Here is a 19825-nt window from a genome sequence, read left to right as displayed (position 1 = left end):
CCCCAAAGACAAGAAAATCTACTCAGACAAGAGCTGTAAGACTGAACAATGACAGCTAGATGTCCACTGAGCTCTTCACCAGATGGGATAAGAGGGATTTGGGAGGCTTAGCACACGAGGGGCCTTGCCTTTCAGAAACATTTTGAAGACTTCTTTGGGGTTGGGCACATTTGCACCTGTGAATTTTCAGGATATAGAAGTTTCTAAGAATTGATTTTTGAAAAGACACTAATCTGTCAAGTGCACTTGTCATTTTGCAACATGACAGCAATCCAACTGTTAATTACAGTTAAAGATAAACTATAAAATCCCCTTCACACTTACTGTTACTGACTTTGACAGAAGTGCCTGGAAACAGCTGTGCAAGGGAGGCCTGAGGATCGAGGATTGTTTCTGACCCACAACACCCACACCTTAGAAGCTACTGTTGTGACTGAAGGTGTTCAAAGGCCCTGCTACAGTCTGAAGAGCATTAGGTTTTCACCTGCTAAAAACATTCTTCTGTTCTGTTTCTTTTTCTTCACACAGAGAGGATTCACTGACTTGCGTTTTCAGTTTAAATTGGTGGCACTTAACAGGTACAAATAGTGTCTGGTGGGAGAGCATGGCCCTGCAAGCTGAGCACTCTTGGCCTGGAGTGAACTGTCTGCATGTGGGGTGGGAGCTCCATATAAGGCCTCTGCAGAGCGGGGCAGACAGGTCTGCTGATTACATCCGTGATCATGGAATTCCTTCACCCATCTCTCACTTGATATCGCTTACCGACTTGCCTTCCTTGTACCACAGCTTCTCCTGACCTTCACTTGCTACTAGATTTCCCCCAGCCATATCATCACAGAGGCTAATCAGAATAAGACGGTAGCTTCGAATTTGAGTCCTTGGTTCCTGTGGTTAAATGTTTGCTATTAGCTTTAAAATATGGGTCAATCTCTTGCTTTACTCCAGAGAACCATTTGAAATTCACGGGACCTGCACCTTCTCCATGGTTGACATGTGCCCAGACTGAGCAGTCAGTTTGCAGATTCAACATTGCCAAAGAAGTGGGAGTATTAAACACTAGAAATGCTAAGAGTTTTCAAGGATATGTATATTTATTATAATGTTTTTACTTCGGAACTTTAGGTAATAGAAATATAGGACATTGCTTATTTTAAAACATTGAGAAGGACATAAAATGGAATAATAGCTTATTTTTCCCCAGATACTCATAAAACAAATGGTATGAATTTTTTTAACTTTTATTTTAAGTTCAAGGGTGCATATGCAGGTACATAGGTTAACTTGTGTCATGGGGGTTTGTTGTACAGATTATTTCATCACCCAGGTATTAAGCCTACTACCCATTAGTTATTTTTCCTGGTCCTCTCCCTCCTCCCACACTCCACCCTCTGACAGGCCCCAGTGTGTGTTGTCCCTTTTTATGTGTCCATGTGTTCTCATCATTTAGCTCCCACTTATAAGTCAGAACATGCAGTATTTGGTTTTCTGTTCCTGCGTTAGTTGGGAATTTTTATTGTTAAATCCATAGTAATATGTCATCACAATTGTAGACACAGACAAGCTTAGTCTGAAGTTGTGGCTGATTCTGAGTGTCATCTAATGATGACACCCTATATGGCATCACCAGGCTGGACTGCCCTGATCACTGAGAAGTAAGGCTTAGATTCCAGCCGTTGTGAATCATTCTGTGACTGTCCCATAGTTGCAGTATGACTGCAGACACATAATTAGAACAATGTGCAGCATTTTTATATATAAAATGTAATAGAATAAATTTATGATATGGAAATGCCTTGTAGGGTATCACATTTAGTCTTTTAAAAATACCAAAGTGAGGCTTAAAATTTTTAGTACATATTCTCAAATTGGAGTTAAGTTACATTTCTTTTATAGCCTTTTGGGTATCTGGTCAAGAGAAAACAAGATTTTTCTCCGTTTACAGTGATGCAATAAGCTCAACACATTTTGGCCACCAAATAAGTAAAATAGGAATAAAAATTGATACTGAATGTTGTATCATTTGAGCAGTAGTTATTTTATTTATTCACACAAACCTGAGCTAATTGAAAGAAGAGCCCAGCCTGTCTATGCCATTAAGAGGAGGAACATTTCCAATTAAAGCTATGTTTAATGCCGATAATTATTTCTTGAAATTGGTATATACATGTTGTTTTAATAAACTGTATATGAATGATAATTCTAATAATAACTCAATCTAGAGTGCCCCTTAGAGCTTATGCTCATAGGAAACTTAGAACTCTTGCAAAATATAGCTATTTTTGATGCAGAGAAGTATGATGGGATAATCAATAAAAGGTTGCCAAGCATAAAATTTCTTTTACATTATGATAAAACTCTCAGGGAAAGTGAAATGGAAATATGGGTTCAAGGAGAAAAAGGAACAATCTAAATTTCTGTCTCTTGGGGAAAAAAAGAGCTTGTTCATGTACTTTTAACATTGAATAATGGTAAATATCAAATCACCATGGCATTTAGATTCAATTGGACTGTTTTGAAGAGTTATATTATATTTTTATTTTTAAATGTTGATATTTAAAATATGCTGGAAGTTACATCCTTAGCAACCACTTATAAAGTTGGAATTTTAAAATATAGATGTTCACTTAAAAATGCATAAGGGGGGCTGGGCGCGGTGGCTCAAGCCTGTAATCCCAGCACTTTGGGAGGCCGAGATGGGCGGATCACGAGGTCAGGAGATCGAGACCATCCTGACTAACACGGTGAAACCCCGTCTCTACTAAAAATACAAAAAATGAGCCGGGCGAGGTGGCGGACGCTTGTAGTCCTAGCTACTCGGGAGGCTGAGGCAGGAGAATGGCATGAACCTGGGAGGCGGAGCTTGCAGCAAGCTGAGCCAGCCACTGCACTCCAGCCTGGGCGACAGAGCGAGACTCCGTCTCAAAAAAAAAAAAAAAATGCATAAGGGGGTACATTGTTTCTCAGATTCTTTTAGGGGGTACATGAGAAGAAGTGCTTAAAGCCTACTAGGCTACACCTGTGGTGTGATTTCTTCTCATTTCTTTCTCAGTTTTCTTATTTTCCTATCTACATTACAAGTTTTCTTTGTGCAAGAATTATATCCAATTTCTTGTGTTTTCACCCCAAAGACTTGGGGAGAGAAGAATGTAAGCAACTGTGGAGCTAAGCCCAGGAAGGGGCTGACTTAAGCCATCTTTGTATTCTGGCAGGTTTACAGCTCATGCTCATGGATTTTATGTGCATTGCAGATATCACTCAGTTCTGCTCTTTGGTCAGGAAGCTGTCCGCGTCCCAAAATGTAATTCTTCCTCACCCTCTACCTGCTATTGATGCATGGAATCCCTTCAAATGATGTCACAAATCTTCAGTCCACATTTATCAAAATGCATATATCCTTAGGAGAAGTAACATTGATCTAGTATCAGATTAAATTAGTTGACTCTTAAGAGCAAGTTTTTATAAAGGTAGATGAGGAGAACCAAAAGGTTGCTTGTCTAGGTTAACATGTTGGCTCCTTAAGCTGACTGCAGACTAACCCAAGTATCTCTTCTTTACTGAAGTTATCCTAAAGAGTGTATCAGATAGGACATATGAATTCTGAAGTGATCAACCACATCAAAATTCTCACTTCTGGGAAAACATCATTTTTAAATAGAGAAGCTTTTGGTGCCTAGACTGACTAAGAAATGAAGATAAAGTCTATGGTGAACACTGGCCTGCAGTTTGCAGGTCACCCCAAAGTAAAACTAAGCAGTCACACAACTGGATTTCCCTTTGTGTGAGTGAATGAGTTAAAACACTTCCTTTCATGTTTCCGGTAACTCTACATAATCAAAACCTTTATGGCTACAAATTTTTCTTCCTCTGGTGTAGGGAAGATTTTGGTGCAGTGCCTAGAACACAGTAGGCATTCAGTAGATGTTGGTCAAATAAACAAATTTTCAGGAAGGGAAGGAACTGCTGAGGAATTATTTATAATAAATTTAGACTGCCAATTAATCTGAAACCTGGTCCCTAAAGACTTGTGTCTTTGATTCATTTTTCTCTGCAGCAAGTGAAAGGGAACTTTCCTAGGTTGCAGACCTGCATTTCGGAGCTCCGCATGTTACAGAGAGAAGGCTGTTTCAGATCACAAGGCGCTTCTCTGCAGCTGGCAGTAGAGGATGGGCTCCAGCAATTCAAACAATACAGCACACATGTGACCACAAGGGCAGCTCTGACCTATACCTCCCTGGAGGTAAGTGATGCTGGCCTTTAGGACTGACTCCAAGCTGTGTTCTGATTTCAGTCCATATAGGTCATTATTTTTCATCCTTACGTTGTTCTCTCTTTGATTCACTCTGGATGTAATATTCAAAGCTAGATTTTCAGCTCACTACAGGCAGAGGACATGTTTCTCTTCTTCCTATAACTTGTACAGTTCTTAGTGTAGAGATAGTTATAGAGAAAAGCTCTAAAAACATAGACTGAAGTGAATTATAAGGAAAAACTGAAATCAAAATAAAATCTGAATATGCCATCTGCCTCTGGATTTTTGGAAATTGTAAAGCAAATGTTAAACTGCCTACATTGGTAGCTGTATTTATATTTACCTTGGTACTCTTAGGAATTTACAGTTGTTTTTAATCAAATCTTGGCATCAAATTGAGTAAATTTTCTCAGGATTAGCAAGTGTGCAAATGCAAGAGTGCCAGACTGAGTCAATCTTAAAAATATAAATAAGGGCGTGGCTGGATACTCCATTGGGTACATGAGCAAGTGCAAGTTAAGACAATTTTGGTCTCTTGTAACCTCAGGGATCAAACAGACAGGACAAAAAATAATCGTGTGGGATTGCTGGTTTCCAATTCTTCATGTAAGGAGCTTGGAAGTTGCCACTCCATCCTAACAACTAGTAAAAAGCTTAACAAACTAAAAAATCCACAATATTTTTTAGATCCCTGAGAAGTGAGGTCACAGGGCAAACTGTTGCCTCCAAAATGGGAGAGACAACCAGACAAATATAGAGAATCACAACATACTGGAACAGAAAACTCCACAGGAGCCAGTGCTAGAATAGGAAACTGTCATTGACATTACTACAGGCTAGGTGTGGACAAGTCTCAAATTCTAGGAGAGGATGAGCATTGTGGCTCACACCTGTAATCCCAGCACTTTGAGAGGCCAAGGCAGGAAGATCACCTTGAGGCCAGAAGTTCAAGAGCAGCCTGGACAACATAGCAAGACTCCATCTCCACAAAAAATAAAGATTAGCCAGACTTGGTGGTGTGCACCTATAGTCCTAGCTACTTGAGAGGCTGGGGCAGGAAGATGGCTTGAGCCCAGGAGTTCAAAGTTGCACTGAACTATGATCCTACCACTCCACGCTTTTGTGAGTTTTACCTCCAGGAGCTCAACCAAGTCCTCATAGTGAACATCAGGGGAAAATTCCCTCATGCCTCTGACAGGGAGAGGGAAAAATGAACCATTTTGAAATATACCAGAGCACTCTGTTCTTAACAGGTATAAAGAAACTACCCTAACAGGTAGTTACTCAGGAGAAACTAGTTAAACAGAACCTAACCCCTAACCTCCTGGGATTTTATCAGAATCTAAATGACCTGGAAGAAGGGAAATACCAAACTACAGCCAGCTGTGTCCTTCAATGTAGCAAAAAGGAAATACTCAACTTCAGCCCACTCTAGCCATCCTGTCCCACCTAAGTAGGGAGAGAAAAAACTGAGGGACACTTGTAAAGTTCACAGTCCAGAGGCATAGGTTCACTAAAAGACTGAGACCTAATCATACTTCCCCTCCCTCTATCCCTTACCGCACATTACTAAAGGCCTGCTTATAGCAGCTCCTTTAGACTGGAACATCATGTACAACTATAAAAAGCATACTAAAAGACAAAAAACACAGTTTGAAGAGACAGAGTAAGCATCAGAACTAGACATGGCAGAGACATTGGAATTCTCAGACCGCAGAATTTAAAGCAACTATGATTAATATGCTAAGGCTCTAATGGATAAAGTAGACAGAATGAAAGAACATATGGGCAATGTAAGCAGAAAGATGGAAATCCTAAGAATCAAAAAAGGTGCTAGAGATCAAAAACATTGTAAGAGATGTGAAGAATGTCTTTGATGGGCTTATTCGTAGACTTATGGCTGAAGAAAGAATCTTTGAGCTTGAGGATGTATCAATAGAAACTTTCAAATCTGAAAAAGCAAAGAGAAAAAAAAACTGGAACAAAAAAAAACAGAACAGAATATTCAAGAACTGTGGGGCAACTACAGAAGGTATGACTTACATGTAACAGGAATACCAGAAGGAAAACAAAGAAAGAAACAGAAGAAACATTTGAACAATAATGACTGAGAATTTCTTAAAGTCAGATACCAAACCATAGATCCAGAAAGCTCAGAGAACACCATTAAACCACATGCTCCTGAACAACCAATGGGTCAATGGAGAAATTAAAAATGAAGTTTAAAATCTTCTTGAGTCAAATGAAAATGGATGCACAATATACCAAAACCTATGAGATATAGCAAAAGAGGGAAGTTTATAGCAATAAATGCCTACATCAAAAAAGAAGAAAGAAAGATCTCAAATAAACAACCTAACATTGCACCTCAAGGAACTAGAAGAACAAGAATAGACTAAACCCAAAATTAGTAGAAGGAAAAAAATAGCAATGATCAGAATAAAAATAAAAGAAATAGAGGCTAAAAAAAAAAAATAGTACAACGCTTTGGGAGGCTAAGGCAGGAGGATCGCTTGAGGCCAGGAGTTGGAGACAGGCCTGGGCAACATAGTGAGATCCCATCTCTACAAAAAAACTTTTAAATTACCCAGGTATGGTGCACACACCTACACCTGTAGTCCTAGCTACTTGGGAGGCCGAGGTGGAAAGATTGCTTGAGCCCAGGAGTTTGAGGCTGCAGTGAGCTATGATCATACCACTGGGGTGACAGAGCAAGACCTTGTCTCTTCAAAAAAAAAAAAAACAAAACACACACACACATAAAAGTTCAATTGAAAAAGAACTAGTTTTTTGTCTGTTTTTTGTTTGTTTTGTTTGTTTGTTTTGAGATGGAGTTTCGTTCTTGTTGCCCAGGCTGGAGTGCAATGGCGCCATCTCGGCTCACTGCACCCTTCACTTCCCGGGTTCAAGCAATTCTCCTGCCTCAGCCTCCCTAATAGCTGGGATTACAGGCATGCGCCACCACACCTGGCTAATTTTGTATTTTTAGTAGAGATGGGGTTTCTCCATGTTGGTCAGGCTGGTCTTGAACTAAAAAGAACTGTTTTTTTGAAAGGATAAACAAAATCACAAACTTTTAGCTAGACTAAGAAAACAAGAGAGATGATTCAAATAAATCAGAGATTAAAAAGGAGACATTACAACTGATACCACAGAATACAAAGGATTATTATAAACTATTATGAAGAACTATATGCCAACAAATTGGAAAACTTAAAAGAAATGGATAAATTCCTGTATATACACAATCTGCTAAGACTGAATCATGAAAAAATAGAAAACCTAAACAGACCGACAGCGAGTAATGAGATTGAATCAGTAATAAAAAGTTTTCCGTTGAAGAAAAGCCCCAGACCTCATAGATTCACTGCTGAATTCTACCAAACATTTAAAGGAGAACTAATACCAATTTTTCTCAACTACTCTACAAACTTGAAGTGGAGAGAACTCTTCCAGACTCATTCTACAAGGCCTGCATTACCCTGATACCAAAACCAGACAAGGGCACAACAATAAAAAAGAAGACTATAGGCCAATATCTCTGACGAACATAGATGTAAAAACCCTTACAATATTTGCAAACCAAATCCAATAGCACATCAAAAAGATCATTTAGCATAATCAAGAGGGATTTGTCCCAGGAATGCAAGGATGGTTCACCATATGCAAATCGATAAACATGACACATCACATTAACAGAATGAAAGACATAAACCATATGATCATCTTCATGGATGCAGAAAAAGCATTCAATAAAATTCAACATCACTTCATGATAAAAACTCTCAACAAAATAGGTACAGAAAGAGCGTACCTCAACACAATGAAGACCATATATGACAAACCCACAGCTAACTCATACTGAATGAGGAAAAGTTGAAAGCTTTTCCTCTAAAATCTGGAACAAGTACCAGGTGCAGTAGATCACGCCTGTAATCCCAGCACTTTGGGAGCCGAAATAAGAGGATCACTTGAGGTCAGGAGTTCAAGACTAGCCTGGACAACATAGTGAGACCCTGCCACTACAAAAAAAACTTTTTGGAAAAACTAGCTTAGAGTGGTGGTGCATGCCTGTAGTTCCAACTACTCAGGAGGCTAAGGCAAGAGGATCCCTTGAGCCCAGGAGTTCAAGATTATAGAGAGCTATGACCATACCACTGCATTCCAGCCTGAGCAACAGAACAAGACCCTGACTTAAAATAAGGGAAACAATTCATGACATTGGTCTGGGCAAGGATTTTTTTTTTTTAATAAGACCTCAAAAGCACAGGCAACAAAAGCAAAAATAGACAAATGGAATTTTATCAAACCAAAAAGCTTTTGCACACCAAAGGAAACAAAAAAAAATGAAGTGGGCCAGGTGCAGTGGCTCACACCTGTAATTCTAGCACTTTGGAAGGCCAAGGCAGCAGGATCACTTGAGTCTAGGAGTTCCAGACCAACCTGGTCAACATGGTGAGACCCCCATCTCTACAAAAAAAAATACAAAAATTAGCCAGGCATGGTGGCATGCATGTGTGATCTCAGCTACATGGGAGGCTGAGGCAGGAGGATCACTTGAGCCTAGGAGGTCAAGGCTGCAGTGAGCCATGATTGCACCACTGCACTCCAACCTGGGCAACAGAGTGAGACCCTGTCTCAAAAAAAAAAAAAAAATAGAGTGAAGTGAGAGCCTAGAGAATGGAAGAAAATATTTGTAAACTATGCATCTGACAAGGGATTAATATCCAGAATATATAAGGAACTCAAACAACTCAATAGGGAAAAAATGAATAATTTGAAAGAGCTGAATAAACATTTCTCAAAAGAAGACATACAAATGGCCACAGGTAGGTGAAAAAATGCTCAACATCACTAATCCGAGAAATGCAAATCAAACCCACAATAAAATATTACTTCACCCCAGTTATAATGGCTACTATAAAAAAGATTTTAAAAATAACAAATATTGGTGAGGAGGTGGAGAAGGGGGACCCTCCTTACATTGTTGGTAAGAATGCAAATTAGTACAGCCACTATGGAGAACAATATGAAGGTTCCTCAAAAAATTAAAAACAGAACTACCATATAATCCAACAATCCTACTACTGGGTATATATCCAAAGGAAATGAAATCAGTGTGTTGGAGAGATATCTTCACTCCTAGGTTTATTGCAGCACTGTGCACAATAGCCAAGATATGGAGTCAATCTGAGCGTCTGTCAATAGATAAATGGATTTTTAAAATGTGGTATTTATACACAATGGAATACCATTCCTTCGTAAAAAAGAATAAAAGCCTGTTGTTTGTGACAACATGGATGAGTTTAGAGAACATTATATTAAGTCAAATAAGCCAGGCACAGAAGGACAAGTACTGCATAATCTCACTCATTTGTGGAATCTAAAAACATTGATCTCATAGAAGTAGAGAGTTGAATAGCGGTTATCAGAGGCTGAGGAGAGTAGGGAGAAAGGGTGGAAAGGGTGGATGAGGAGAGGTTGGCCAATGGTGCAAAGTTACAATTAGATAGGAGGAATAAGTTCTGGTGTTCTATTGCGCAATAGCATGACTATAGTTAACAATAATGTGTATTTCAAAATAGTTAGCAGAGAGGATTTTGAATGTTCTCATCACAAATAAATGAGAAGTGTTTGAAGTGATAGATAGGCTAATTATCCTGATTTGATCATTATACAATGTATACATGTATCAAAACATCACACTGTACCCGTAAATGTATACAATTATTATGTGTCAATTAAAAACAAAATAAAATTTTAAAAAATGGACCAAAGATCTTATCAGACACCTCACCAAAGAAAGTACACAAATGGTAAACAAACATGAAAAGATGCTCCACATCATATGTCATCAGGGAAATGCAAATTAAAACAACAATGAAATACCACCATATACCTATTAAAATGGCTAAATTCCAGAACACTGACAACACCAAATGCTCGTGAGGATGTGGAGCAACAGGAACTCTCATTCATTGCTGATGGGAATGTAGAATGGCACAGCCACTTTGAAAGACAGTTTGATGGTTTCTTACAAAACTAAAAATATATTTACCATATAATCCAGAAATCATGCTTCTTGGCATTTACCCAAAGGAGTTGAAAACCTGTCCACACAAAAACCCGCATGTGGGTATTTATGGCAGCTTTATGCATAATTGCCAAAACTTGGAAGCAACCAAGATATCCTTCAGTAGATGAATGGATAAATAAACTGTGATTTATCCAGACAATGGAATATTATTCAGCACTAAAAATAAATGAGCTATCAAGCCACAAAAAGATATGAAGGGACCTTAAATGCATATTACTAAGTGAAAGAAGCCAGTCTGAAAAGGCTGTGTATATATCCCCAACTATATGACATTCTGGAAAAGGCAAAACTATGGCAATAGTAAAAAGATCAATGTTGCCAGGGGCTGAGGAGAAGAAGGGATGAATAGACAGAGCAGAGAGGATTCTTAGGGTGGTGAAAAGGCTCAATATGATATTTATTATACTGATGGGTACATGTCATTATGCATTTGTCTAGACTCATAGAATGTACTACACCAAGAGTCAACCCTAATGTAATCTGTGGACTTTGGGTGATTACGATGTGTCAGTATAGGTTCATCAATTGCAATGACTTTGGTGGAAGATACTGATAATGAGGGAGGCCATGTATATGTGGGACAAGGGGTATATGGGCTATCTCTGTACCTTCCTTTCAGTTTTGCTGTGTACCTAAAACTTCTCAAAAAAATAAAGTCTTTTAAAATAATAGTAATAGTGCTTTAGTCTCATCCCTCTTCATGGATCAAAAACGTCTAACTACAAATGAGAATTGCATACATTTAACAATTACCTTCCAGAGTTTAAAAGTTCAAGAGGAAACTGCTAATAATAACATAGAGTGGCCAGTCATGGTGGCTCACGCCTGTAATCCCAGTACTTTGGGAGGCGGAGGCGGGTGGATCACGAGGTCAGGAGCTTGAGACCAGCCTGACCAACATGGTGAAACCCTGTCTCTACTAAAAATAAATAAAAAATTACCCGGGTGTGGTGGCACGTGCCTGTAATCTCAGCTACCCTGGAGGCTGAGGCAGGAGAATCACTTGACCTGGAAGGCGGAGGTTGCAGTGAGCCAAGATTGTGCCATTGCACTCCAACCTGGGCAACAGAGTGAGACTGTATATATATATATATATATATATATATTCATTCAGGTAGAATAAAACATTCAAATTGTATACAGACACCTGAATATTCCTTCAAGTGAGATATATTGGTCAAGGATAAGTACATTTTAGAGTCAAAAGAGCAAAAGAAATAACTTGAGTGGATCCAGCAAGGAGATAAATCAGTCTGAGAATATGAGATGGAAGCATCACTAAGAGAAAGGAGTATATAGGCTCTCTAATATTTGGTATACATTTAGTGTGTAAAATTTAAGAATCTTATTTCATCACCTTGTAAAATCTTAAGTATTTTGAGCCATGAGAGGCTCCTAGTGGCTCAAGCAGTCTTAAAAGACTAAAACACAAATATGGTTTCACCAGTCACTTTCTGGGGGTCAGCTCAGCCTGATTGGAAAGGTCTTGTGATAACCTGTCCTATAAGAATCTGTCAGATAAAATTTGATTTTAAGTTACAACCAAATCCTTTTTGCATTAAACACAATAGCCACCACCACAGACTTATGCTGTATTTATCCTCCGGGTAGGAACTGTTATGTTCCTCACTCAGTACATCAGGGAGAACAGACACATTGATTCTTGGATTTATTTTCAGATTACCATTCTGACTTCTCAGCCTGGAAAAGAGGTGGTCAAACAATTGGAGGAAGGGTTGAAAGATACAGACCTAGCCAGAGTCAGGAGGCTTCAGGTCGTTGAGGTCACAAAGGGAATCCTAGAGCATGTGGACTCAGTGTCTCCTGTTGAGGATCCCAGCAATGATGGTAAGAATTTTTTTAACAAGGTAAAAAGAATGGTAAGAATTTTAATGAGCAGTCTTTTACAAGTCAGAAAGATTATTTTCCATGTTTTTTTTTGTGTGTTGTTAAATGGTAAATGAAGCCAGTAGATTTCATTGAGGTTCAGACAGATGTTTCTAGATGTTGGAGTTGAATTTTTTAATAATCATTTTATTTCAGAAACAATATATCCTAATAATGAAAACTAAAATTTTATGGGTATAAAAACTAAAAATTCCTTTCTCCCCAATCACTTTGAGGGGATTGGGCTAGCCCTTCTAACATTCTTTTATATATATATATATATACACACACACACACACACATATACACACACACACACTCACACACACACACACTCTCAATATTTTAATTAACACCCTTAATATTTTACAGATACGGCCGGGCGCGGTGGCTCAAGCCTGTAATCCCAGCACTTTGGGAGGCCGAGACGGGCGGATCACTAGGTCAGGAGATCGAGACCATCCTGGCGAACACGGTGAAACCCCGTCTCTACTAAAAAAAAATACAAAAAAAAAAAAAAAAACTAGCCGGGCGAGGTGGCGGGCGCCTGTACTCCCAGCTACTCGGGAGGCTGAGGCAGGAGAATGGCGTAAACCCGGGGGGCGGAGCTTGCAGTGAGCTGAGATCCGGCCACTGCACTCCAGCCCGGGTGACAGAGCCAGACTCCGTCTCAAAAAAAAAAAAAAAAAAAAAAAAAAAAAAAAATTTTACAGATACATACATACACATACACAATTAATTTACTGAAACCTTCTTTGTTCATGTGTGTTAGACAGCTGTGTCAGTGTTTATAGATCAGACTCATTTTTTTAATGGCTACCTGGTTTTTTATTGTGTCATTTTACCATAATTTTTGTTTAATCACTAATGTAAACAATTGGTTTATTACATTTTGCTATTACAAATAGTGCTGTGTGAACAGACTCATATGCAGGGCTGGCTTCATGGGCTAATGACCAGGGGAGTCACATAGGCTCCTAAGTACAGAAAGACCCCCATGCTTGGGATTTAATGTCCTGTAGCTTCTGTCTTAAAATTCTTAATATATTTTATCTTTGAATTTGTGCAGTTTGATGGAACAGTGGAGCATACACCAGGAGCTTTGAGCCTTGGCTCACACACGCCCTGCCTCCTGCTTCCTTCCCACCACTCCATAGTGGACACCTCACTCATTTGCCAACTTACCAGCCATCCAGTGACCACTGCTGGCCTCTGTTCCCCCTGCTGGGCAGAGGCCTGGACACCTGGGTCAAGGGCCAGCACACTTTCCTTTTGTGTTGAGTTGCCCAGGCCCTTGTGAGGGTCTGCACTTGCTTGGCAAGTATCTGGTGCCAGCTGAGGAAGTGTGACATTAATAGCAAACTTGTTTTTTTTTTAAATGGAGTCTCGCTCTGTCGCCCAGGCTGGAGTGCAGTGGCATGATCTTGGCTCAGTGCAAGCTCTGCCTCCTGGGTTTACACCATTCTCCTGCCTCAGCCTCCCGAGTAGCTGGGATTAGAGGCACCTGCCACCAGGCCCGGCTAATTTTTTGTGTGTTTTTAGTAGGGTTTCACTGTGTTAGTAGGATTTTACTGTGTTAGGCAGGATGGTCTCGATCTCCTGACCTCATGATCTGCCCGCCTCGGCCTCCCAAAGTGCTGGGATTGCAGGCGTGAGCCACCACACCCGGCAGCAAACTTTTAAAAACCATGTCATGATGAAAAGGATAAGTTCTAGATATCTGCTATACAACATTATACCTAGAATTAACAATACTGTACTACTGTACGTGTAAAAATGTGTTAAAAGGGTAGATTTCATGCATGGTGTTCTTACCACAATTGAAAAACAACACGCACACACACATACACACACACCATGATCTCTTAAGATAAGAGATCATGGGAGAAAGGAAAAGGAAAAAGTTTTATATTTTAGTATTGTCGATGGCACTTTTTTCCTGCTTTTTGAACAAAGGGCTCTGCATTTTCATTTTGCTCTGAGCCCACAAATTATGTAGCCTTTCCTGTTTATGTGTATAACTGTGCATTTGTGAGGATGTTTTCTGTGGAATGAATTTCTAGAAATAAAGTTACTAGGAGGTAAAACAATATATGCATTTTTGACAGTTATTGCCAAAAAACTCTCCAAAAAAGATCATACTAATTCACACTTCCACCAACAGTAAATAAGACTTTCCTACTAGGAATTATCCTTGTTTGTTTGTTTTTTTATCTTTGCTAACCCCATGGGGGAAAAAAAAGTCTAGTTTTGACTTTCTTTCACCATGTTGGCCAGGCTGGTCTCGAACCGACCTCAGGTGATCCACCCGCCTTGGCCTCCCAAAGTGCTGGGATTACAGGCGTGAGCCACCACACCTGGCCAGACTTTTATTTTTGAATTACCTCCTAGGATTTCTTTGGAGAGAAAGTGTGGAGTGGTCCTACGTAGTGGTCTTTCCCCTTGTTCCAGTCACTCTGTTTACCTTAATGACATTTTCCTTGATATTTACATACTGAAAAATATTCATGTTTATTACAAATTAAAACTACAAATAAGCACAAATAAGTAAATCTAAGTTACCCACAATCCGACAATTCCTAGAAGAAGAAATATTCAAACTATGTCTTAGAGCAGGGGTCTCCAACACCCAGGCCATGAACTGGTACCATCTGTGGCCCGTTAAGAACTGGGTCACACAGCAGGAGGGGAGGGAAGGGTGGTGGCAAGTGAGCATTACTGCCTGAGCTCCACCTCTTGTCAGATCAGCTGTGACATTAGATTCTTATAGGAGAGCAAATCCTATTGTGAACTGTGCACGTGAGGGATCTAGATTGTGTGCTCCTTATATGATAATCTGATTAATCCCTGATGATCAGAGGTGGAACAGTTTCATCCCAAAACCATTCCACCCACCCATCTGTGGAAAAATTGTCTTCCATGAAACCAGCCCATCATGTCAAAAAGTTTGGGGACCACTGTCTTGGAAGACAAGTAGGAATTAGCTAAGCAGAGAAAGAGGAAAAGGGCCACTCAAAAAGGAGACCCAGAGACTTGAAAAGCAAGATGTGCCCATGAGAAATGCCCATGGTTCCCTACACCAGAGCCTGTCAGGCAGAGGTGGGAGTGAGGGTTAAAGGTAGGCAAGGATTAGATGAAAATGACCATCTCTGCCATGCTAAAACATTTGGATTTCTTTCTAAGGCAGTGGAAATGTATGAAAATATTTTAGTCACGAAGTCAAGTAGAGATCTCTAAATTATGGAGTTCAAAGGTTTTTGGACCAGTTTTAATTTATCCAACACTCAAGTTACAGTTCACCCTCCTTCAGTCCTTTTGGGCTGTACTGGCCTTTTCCATGGTTGTGCACACATGGAAGTGGCCACTGTTCTGAGACCGTCGATCTCTTTCTGGTGCCATGCGGATGACTTCACTCTTCCTCCCCCTCCTATCTCATCTCCCTCTAATTACGTAGGAGGGAGGGTTGGTAACTAAGGGTGTGGTTCCTGTCAGATTCTGACACATGTAGATCCTTCCACCATCATGCAGCCACTGACATTGTTCTGGCAGGGGAGGGAAGGCAACCAGCCTTAGCCGTGTGATTCGTGAGCTCTCACTGTGTGCACTCCTGTCTCTTCACTGACTGTCCTTTCTATCTCCATCCCTGCACTCACAGCAGTCTTTTCCTCTGAATTCCCTCTTCTTCCCTCTGAATTCCTTCCTCTGTTCTCTTCCAGACAAACCCTACTCATTCCTTAAATCCAAATTCAAGTTCATTACTACTGTATTGATTTTCCTCTTTTTAGAACAACTACATCACTTCTTAGAACAACTACATCACTTGTGTTCTCTACCACGCAATTTACCACTTAATTATATAGCATGTAGAATCGTTCACCATTGCTTTATTTGTGCAATAATTGTGTCTTCTCACCTAAATTGTAAACTACTTGATATCTTTTCCCTCTACATTAAACTGTAAGCACCTTGGCATTAGAAACTTGTCTTACTCATTTCTGTGTCCTGGTGTATATCCTACATTATCAGTACATATTTGTTGAGTGAATCAATGACTTTGATACCCATGGAGGCTACTCTTGGTCAGCCTGGCATCCTCTATATCCTCTTTCTCCGGTAACACCTCCACCTTCCTGGTCACAGAATGGGTCATGACCCAGGTTGAGGCAATCATAGTTCCCTAGGCCACCAGTCAGAGCCCTTTTCATTGGGTTCTGAAAATGAATCTGTGAGAGAGAAGCTCTTTTTCTCTCTCTTTGGCCAATGACAGATCAGGCATGGACTATGTTCTTTGCCTTCTGTGACTGTCACCAGAAAGAACTTGTTATGTCTCTAATGGCATAGAGCTTAGAGTACACTAAGGCTGCCTGATGCCTTTCTTTAGAATAGTTAGTGGCTAGCATTGTATAGAAGAGCTTTTAAATGCAGGAAAACAGCTTTCTACCTGTGTCAGTGCCGATGACTCTTCCAGTAACTTCCCATTTGCTTCTGAATAATGCATCCTCCCATAAATAGCTTGTAATTTCTCTTTGTGGGTTAAGTGTATATGACTCATTGCTCAAAATCTTCCTAGTTTGCCTGTGCTTTCCTCATAATTAATTATTTTATTCCCTTAGTGTTTTAATTCATCTTGATGTTGTTATCAAGACATTAGCAACAGCAGCCTCTCTCATTCTCAGAAGGATGGGTGTTCCAAAATTAGGTTGCCCAAGTCTAAACTGCAGTTTCTATGACTTTCTAGGTGTGCAACTTTGGGCAAGGTATTTAGCCTCACTAAGCCTCAGTTATTCCTACCCCATGTAGTAGTTGTGGGAATTAAATGAGCTCATGCAAGTGCCCCATAAAAGTTAGCTATACTTATTATTAATATTTTTGAAATTTTTTGTATATGGATGGTTTGTTATATTTCTGAGATTTGTTTTTAATGGCCAGGTCTCAAGTGAACTCTCAGTTACCTGGAACTAAGACTGTGTCTTATATATCTTTCTATCACTAATGCTTATCACTCCACCTGGCACACAGTAGATTCTCAATAAATATTTCTTGACAAAACACATGAATGATTGGAAAAAAAAAAAACAACAAATGATTTGTGAGTGGTTGGGGTCAGCCTCTGTGACATCTGCTAAAATAGTTAGGGATATGTCCCAAACAACCATAGCTTCCCTCAATAACTCGTGAATATCATGAATTGATTCAAACACTTCTTAACCTAGTTATAATTCTTTTACTCCAATAGCCATGATCATCAACTAAATACAAATTATCTATACTCCACTTTTCGGAGAGAACTAAGTCAAAAGCAAATGTTGATATTGCAGATTCATTTAGAAAATAACTATGAGAGTATGTCCTTTGATCAATCTAAATTCTGCCTACTTTAGTACAGTTCTGCACAGTGAGAACTAATTATCACAAAAATTACTTAGAGACCCTGCAAGATCCAGTATCATCAAAAAAGAATGAATTTAGAAATTAAGAAAGTAGACTCACATTTGAGAAAGTTCCTTAACAGGATCTAATATGGAAAGGTTAACTTTAAATTACATCCACATTAGATAAGGTTTTCTATAAATTTTAACCATATAGCCTATTATATATTTTCTTCTAACTGTATAAATGGGACTTCCTTTAATTTGTTCCTGGTCTTTTTCATTTTATTCTTTATTTTAAAATTTTGCTGAAATACCCTGTCCAGTGCTGTTTGTAGTAGCTTTTGCCTGGCTATTTTAATATTTTTTATTATGCATTATACAAATGTAAACATTATAGAGGCATAATAGAAACAGTTCAAAATGACCAAAATTCCAGCCTCCAGAGATAACTACCATCAACACTGTAGGACACATTCTACTGAATTGCCCTCCTTACACATGCACGTATACTGATATACATGTAACATTATTATTGATATTACTTACTTTGACAAAAAATGAGACTTTACCATACCAACTGCTCTGCTTTTTTTACCTTTAGCTATTTATCTAGGATTTTTCCATATTGGCAGATAGAGATCTAACACCTTCCTTTTCATAGCTATGAAGTATTCCAATGTATGAATTCATCATCATTTATTTAACTATCCTTTTGGGTTTTTACATTTTACTCTAGAACTAAGTAACCTTGAACAAGTTAATTTAACTATTCCACAAATTTCTCATTTATAAAATAATAAGCTATTTTATAAAGCTCATTTGTAAAATAATAGCTACCTTATGGGGTTTTTGTGATGATTAAATACAACTTACATGGAAAGAAAGCACTTACAACAGTGCCTGGCACAATCAAATAAATGTCATCTACTGTTATTAATAGTAGTAGAAGTCCTTCTTATATATGCCTTTTACTGAGAAAATTTCAAGCTCTAATAATTCATATTTTATTAAGAATATGACTATAATTTTTAATTTAAAATTACTCATTTCACCATTTCATTGCACTTTTATTTTTGCACATTGATGCTCAGTTGTTCACTCATGTTTATGTTACATAGTTATAATTCATGTATATAATTTTTTGTTTTCATGTAACATAATATTATAAAACTTTTTCCATAGTTCTCATAGCCTTTCTTTGCTGTTCATTCTCTATTTTGTTCCTCTTTTCTCTTTTCCTCTTGAAGGAGAACTAGGAACTGTTGGTTCAAGAAATAGAGATAAGAAGAGATATACCTCTCACAGGGAAAGCCAGATGCTTTCTTTGTCCTTAAATGTCCTCTTTACAATATAAGCCAACCCTACAACCCTAGAGCAGATCCCTAATGCTGGATCTTGATCATATATTTTAGGATAGAGGAGAACCTGCCCATTCTAGCAACCAAGGTTAATCCTATAGAAGAGCCATAAATCATGGGAATAATGCTGCTAACTTATTTTGTTTTTAAATAAATTCTGAGCCTTGAGGAAAAGATATGTGAACTAAAGCCACAGTCTCTTAATATTCTAACATTTGTTTTTAGATCATAATTACAGCAACATTTTATTGAATACTTACTGTTCAAATACTTTCTGTTCTAAATAGTTTCTACATATTATCTTATTTAATCCTTGTTTATCTAGATGAAAAAACTAAGGCATATTTTCTTGTCTATAATAACTTTCCCAGGGTTTTTCAGTTGAGACAGAAAAGGATTCACATCCAAGCAGTGTGGCTCCAATGCCCCCATGCTTAACTCTTCTCTATACTGCTTCAGTTGAAAAGAGCAATAGAGATCAACAGTTCAGAGCCAGGTGTGATGGCTCATACCTGTAATCCTAGCACTTTGAGAGGCTGAGGTGGGAGGATAGCTTGAGGTCAGAAGTTTGAGCCAGAGCAATATAACAAAACCCTCTCTCTACAAAAAAATGTTTAGGCAGGCTGAGGAGGAAGGATCTCCTGAGCTCAGGAGTTTAAAGTTATAGTGAGCTATGATCGCATCAGTGCACTCCAGCCTGGGTGAGAGCAAGACTCCGTCTCTTAAAAAAAAAAAAAAAAAAAATCCTGTCAGAGTTTTTAGATGAACTTGACAAGCTGATTTGTGTATGTGTGTGTGTGTGTATTATATATTATATATAGAGAGAGCATATATATTCTAGAATATATATATTCTATATATT

The 19825-nt window shown here is 38.8% G+C and overlaps 1 protein-coding gene across 4 annotated transcripts in view; it reads left to right on the top strand.

The window, feature by feature from the left end:
* M1A (meiosis 1 associated protein) overlaps positions 1–19825 on the top strand; it is a 101775-nt gene that overhangs the window by 39781 nt on the left and 42169 nt on the right. For all 4 annotated transcript variants that reach the window (XM_011713703.3, XM_071076967.1, XM_071076966.1 and 1 more), the window contains 2 exons: positions 4052–4237; positions 12026–12194. In XM_011713703.3, coding sequence (XP_011712005.2) covers positions 4052–4237; positions 12026–12194 — 355 coding nt within the window. The remainder of the gene's footprint in view (positions 1–4051; positions 4238–12025; positions 12195–19825) is intronic.

The sequence above is a fragment of the Macaca nemestrina genome, chromosome 13, assembly GCF_043159975.1.
Source record: "Macaca nemestrina isolate mMacNem1 chromosome 13, mMacNem.hap1, whole genome shotgun sequence".
NCBI classification, from domain to species: domain Eukaryota; kingdom Metazoa; phylum Chordata; class Mammalia; order Primates; family Cercopithecidae; genus Macaca; species Macaca nemestrina.
Note: the sequence above shows the minus strand (reverse complement) of the source record. Positions and strands in the feature narration are given on the sequence as shown.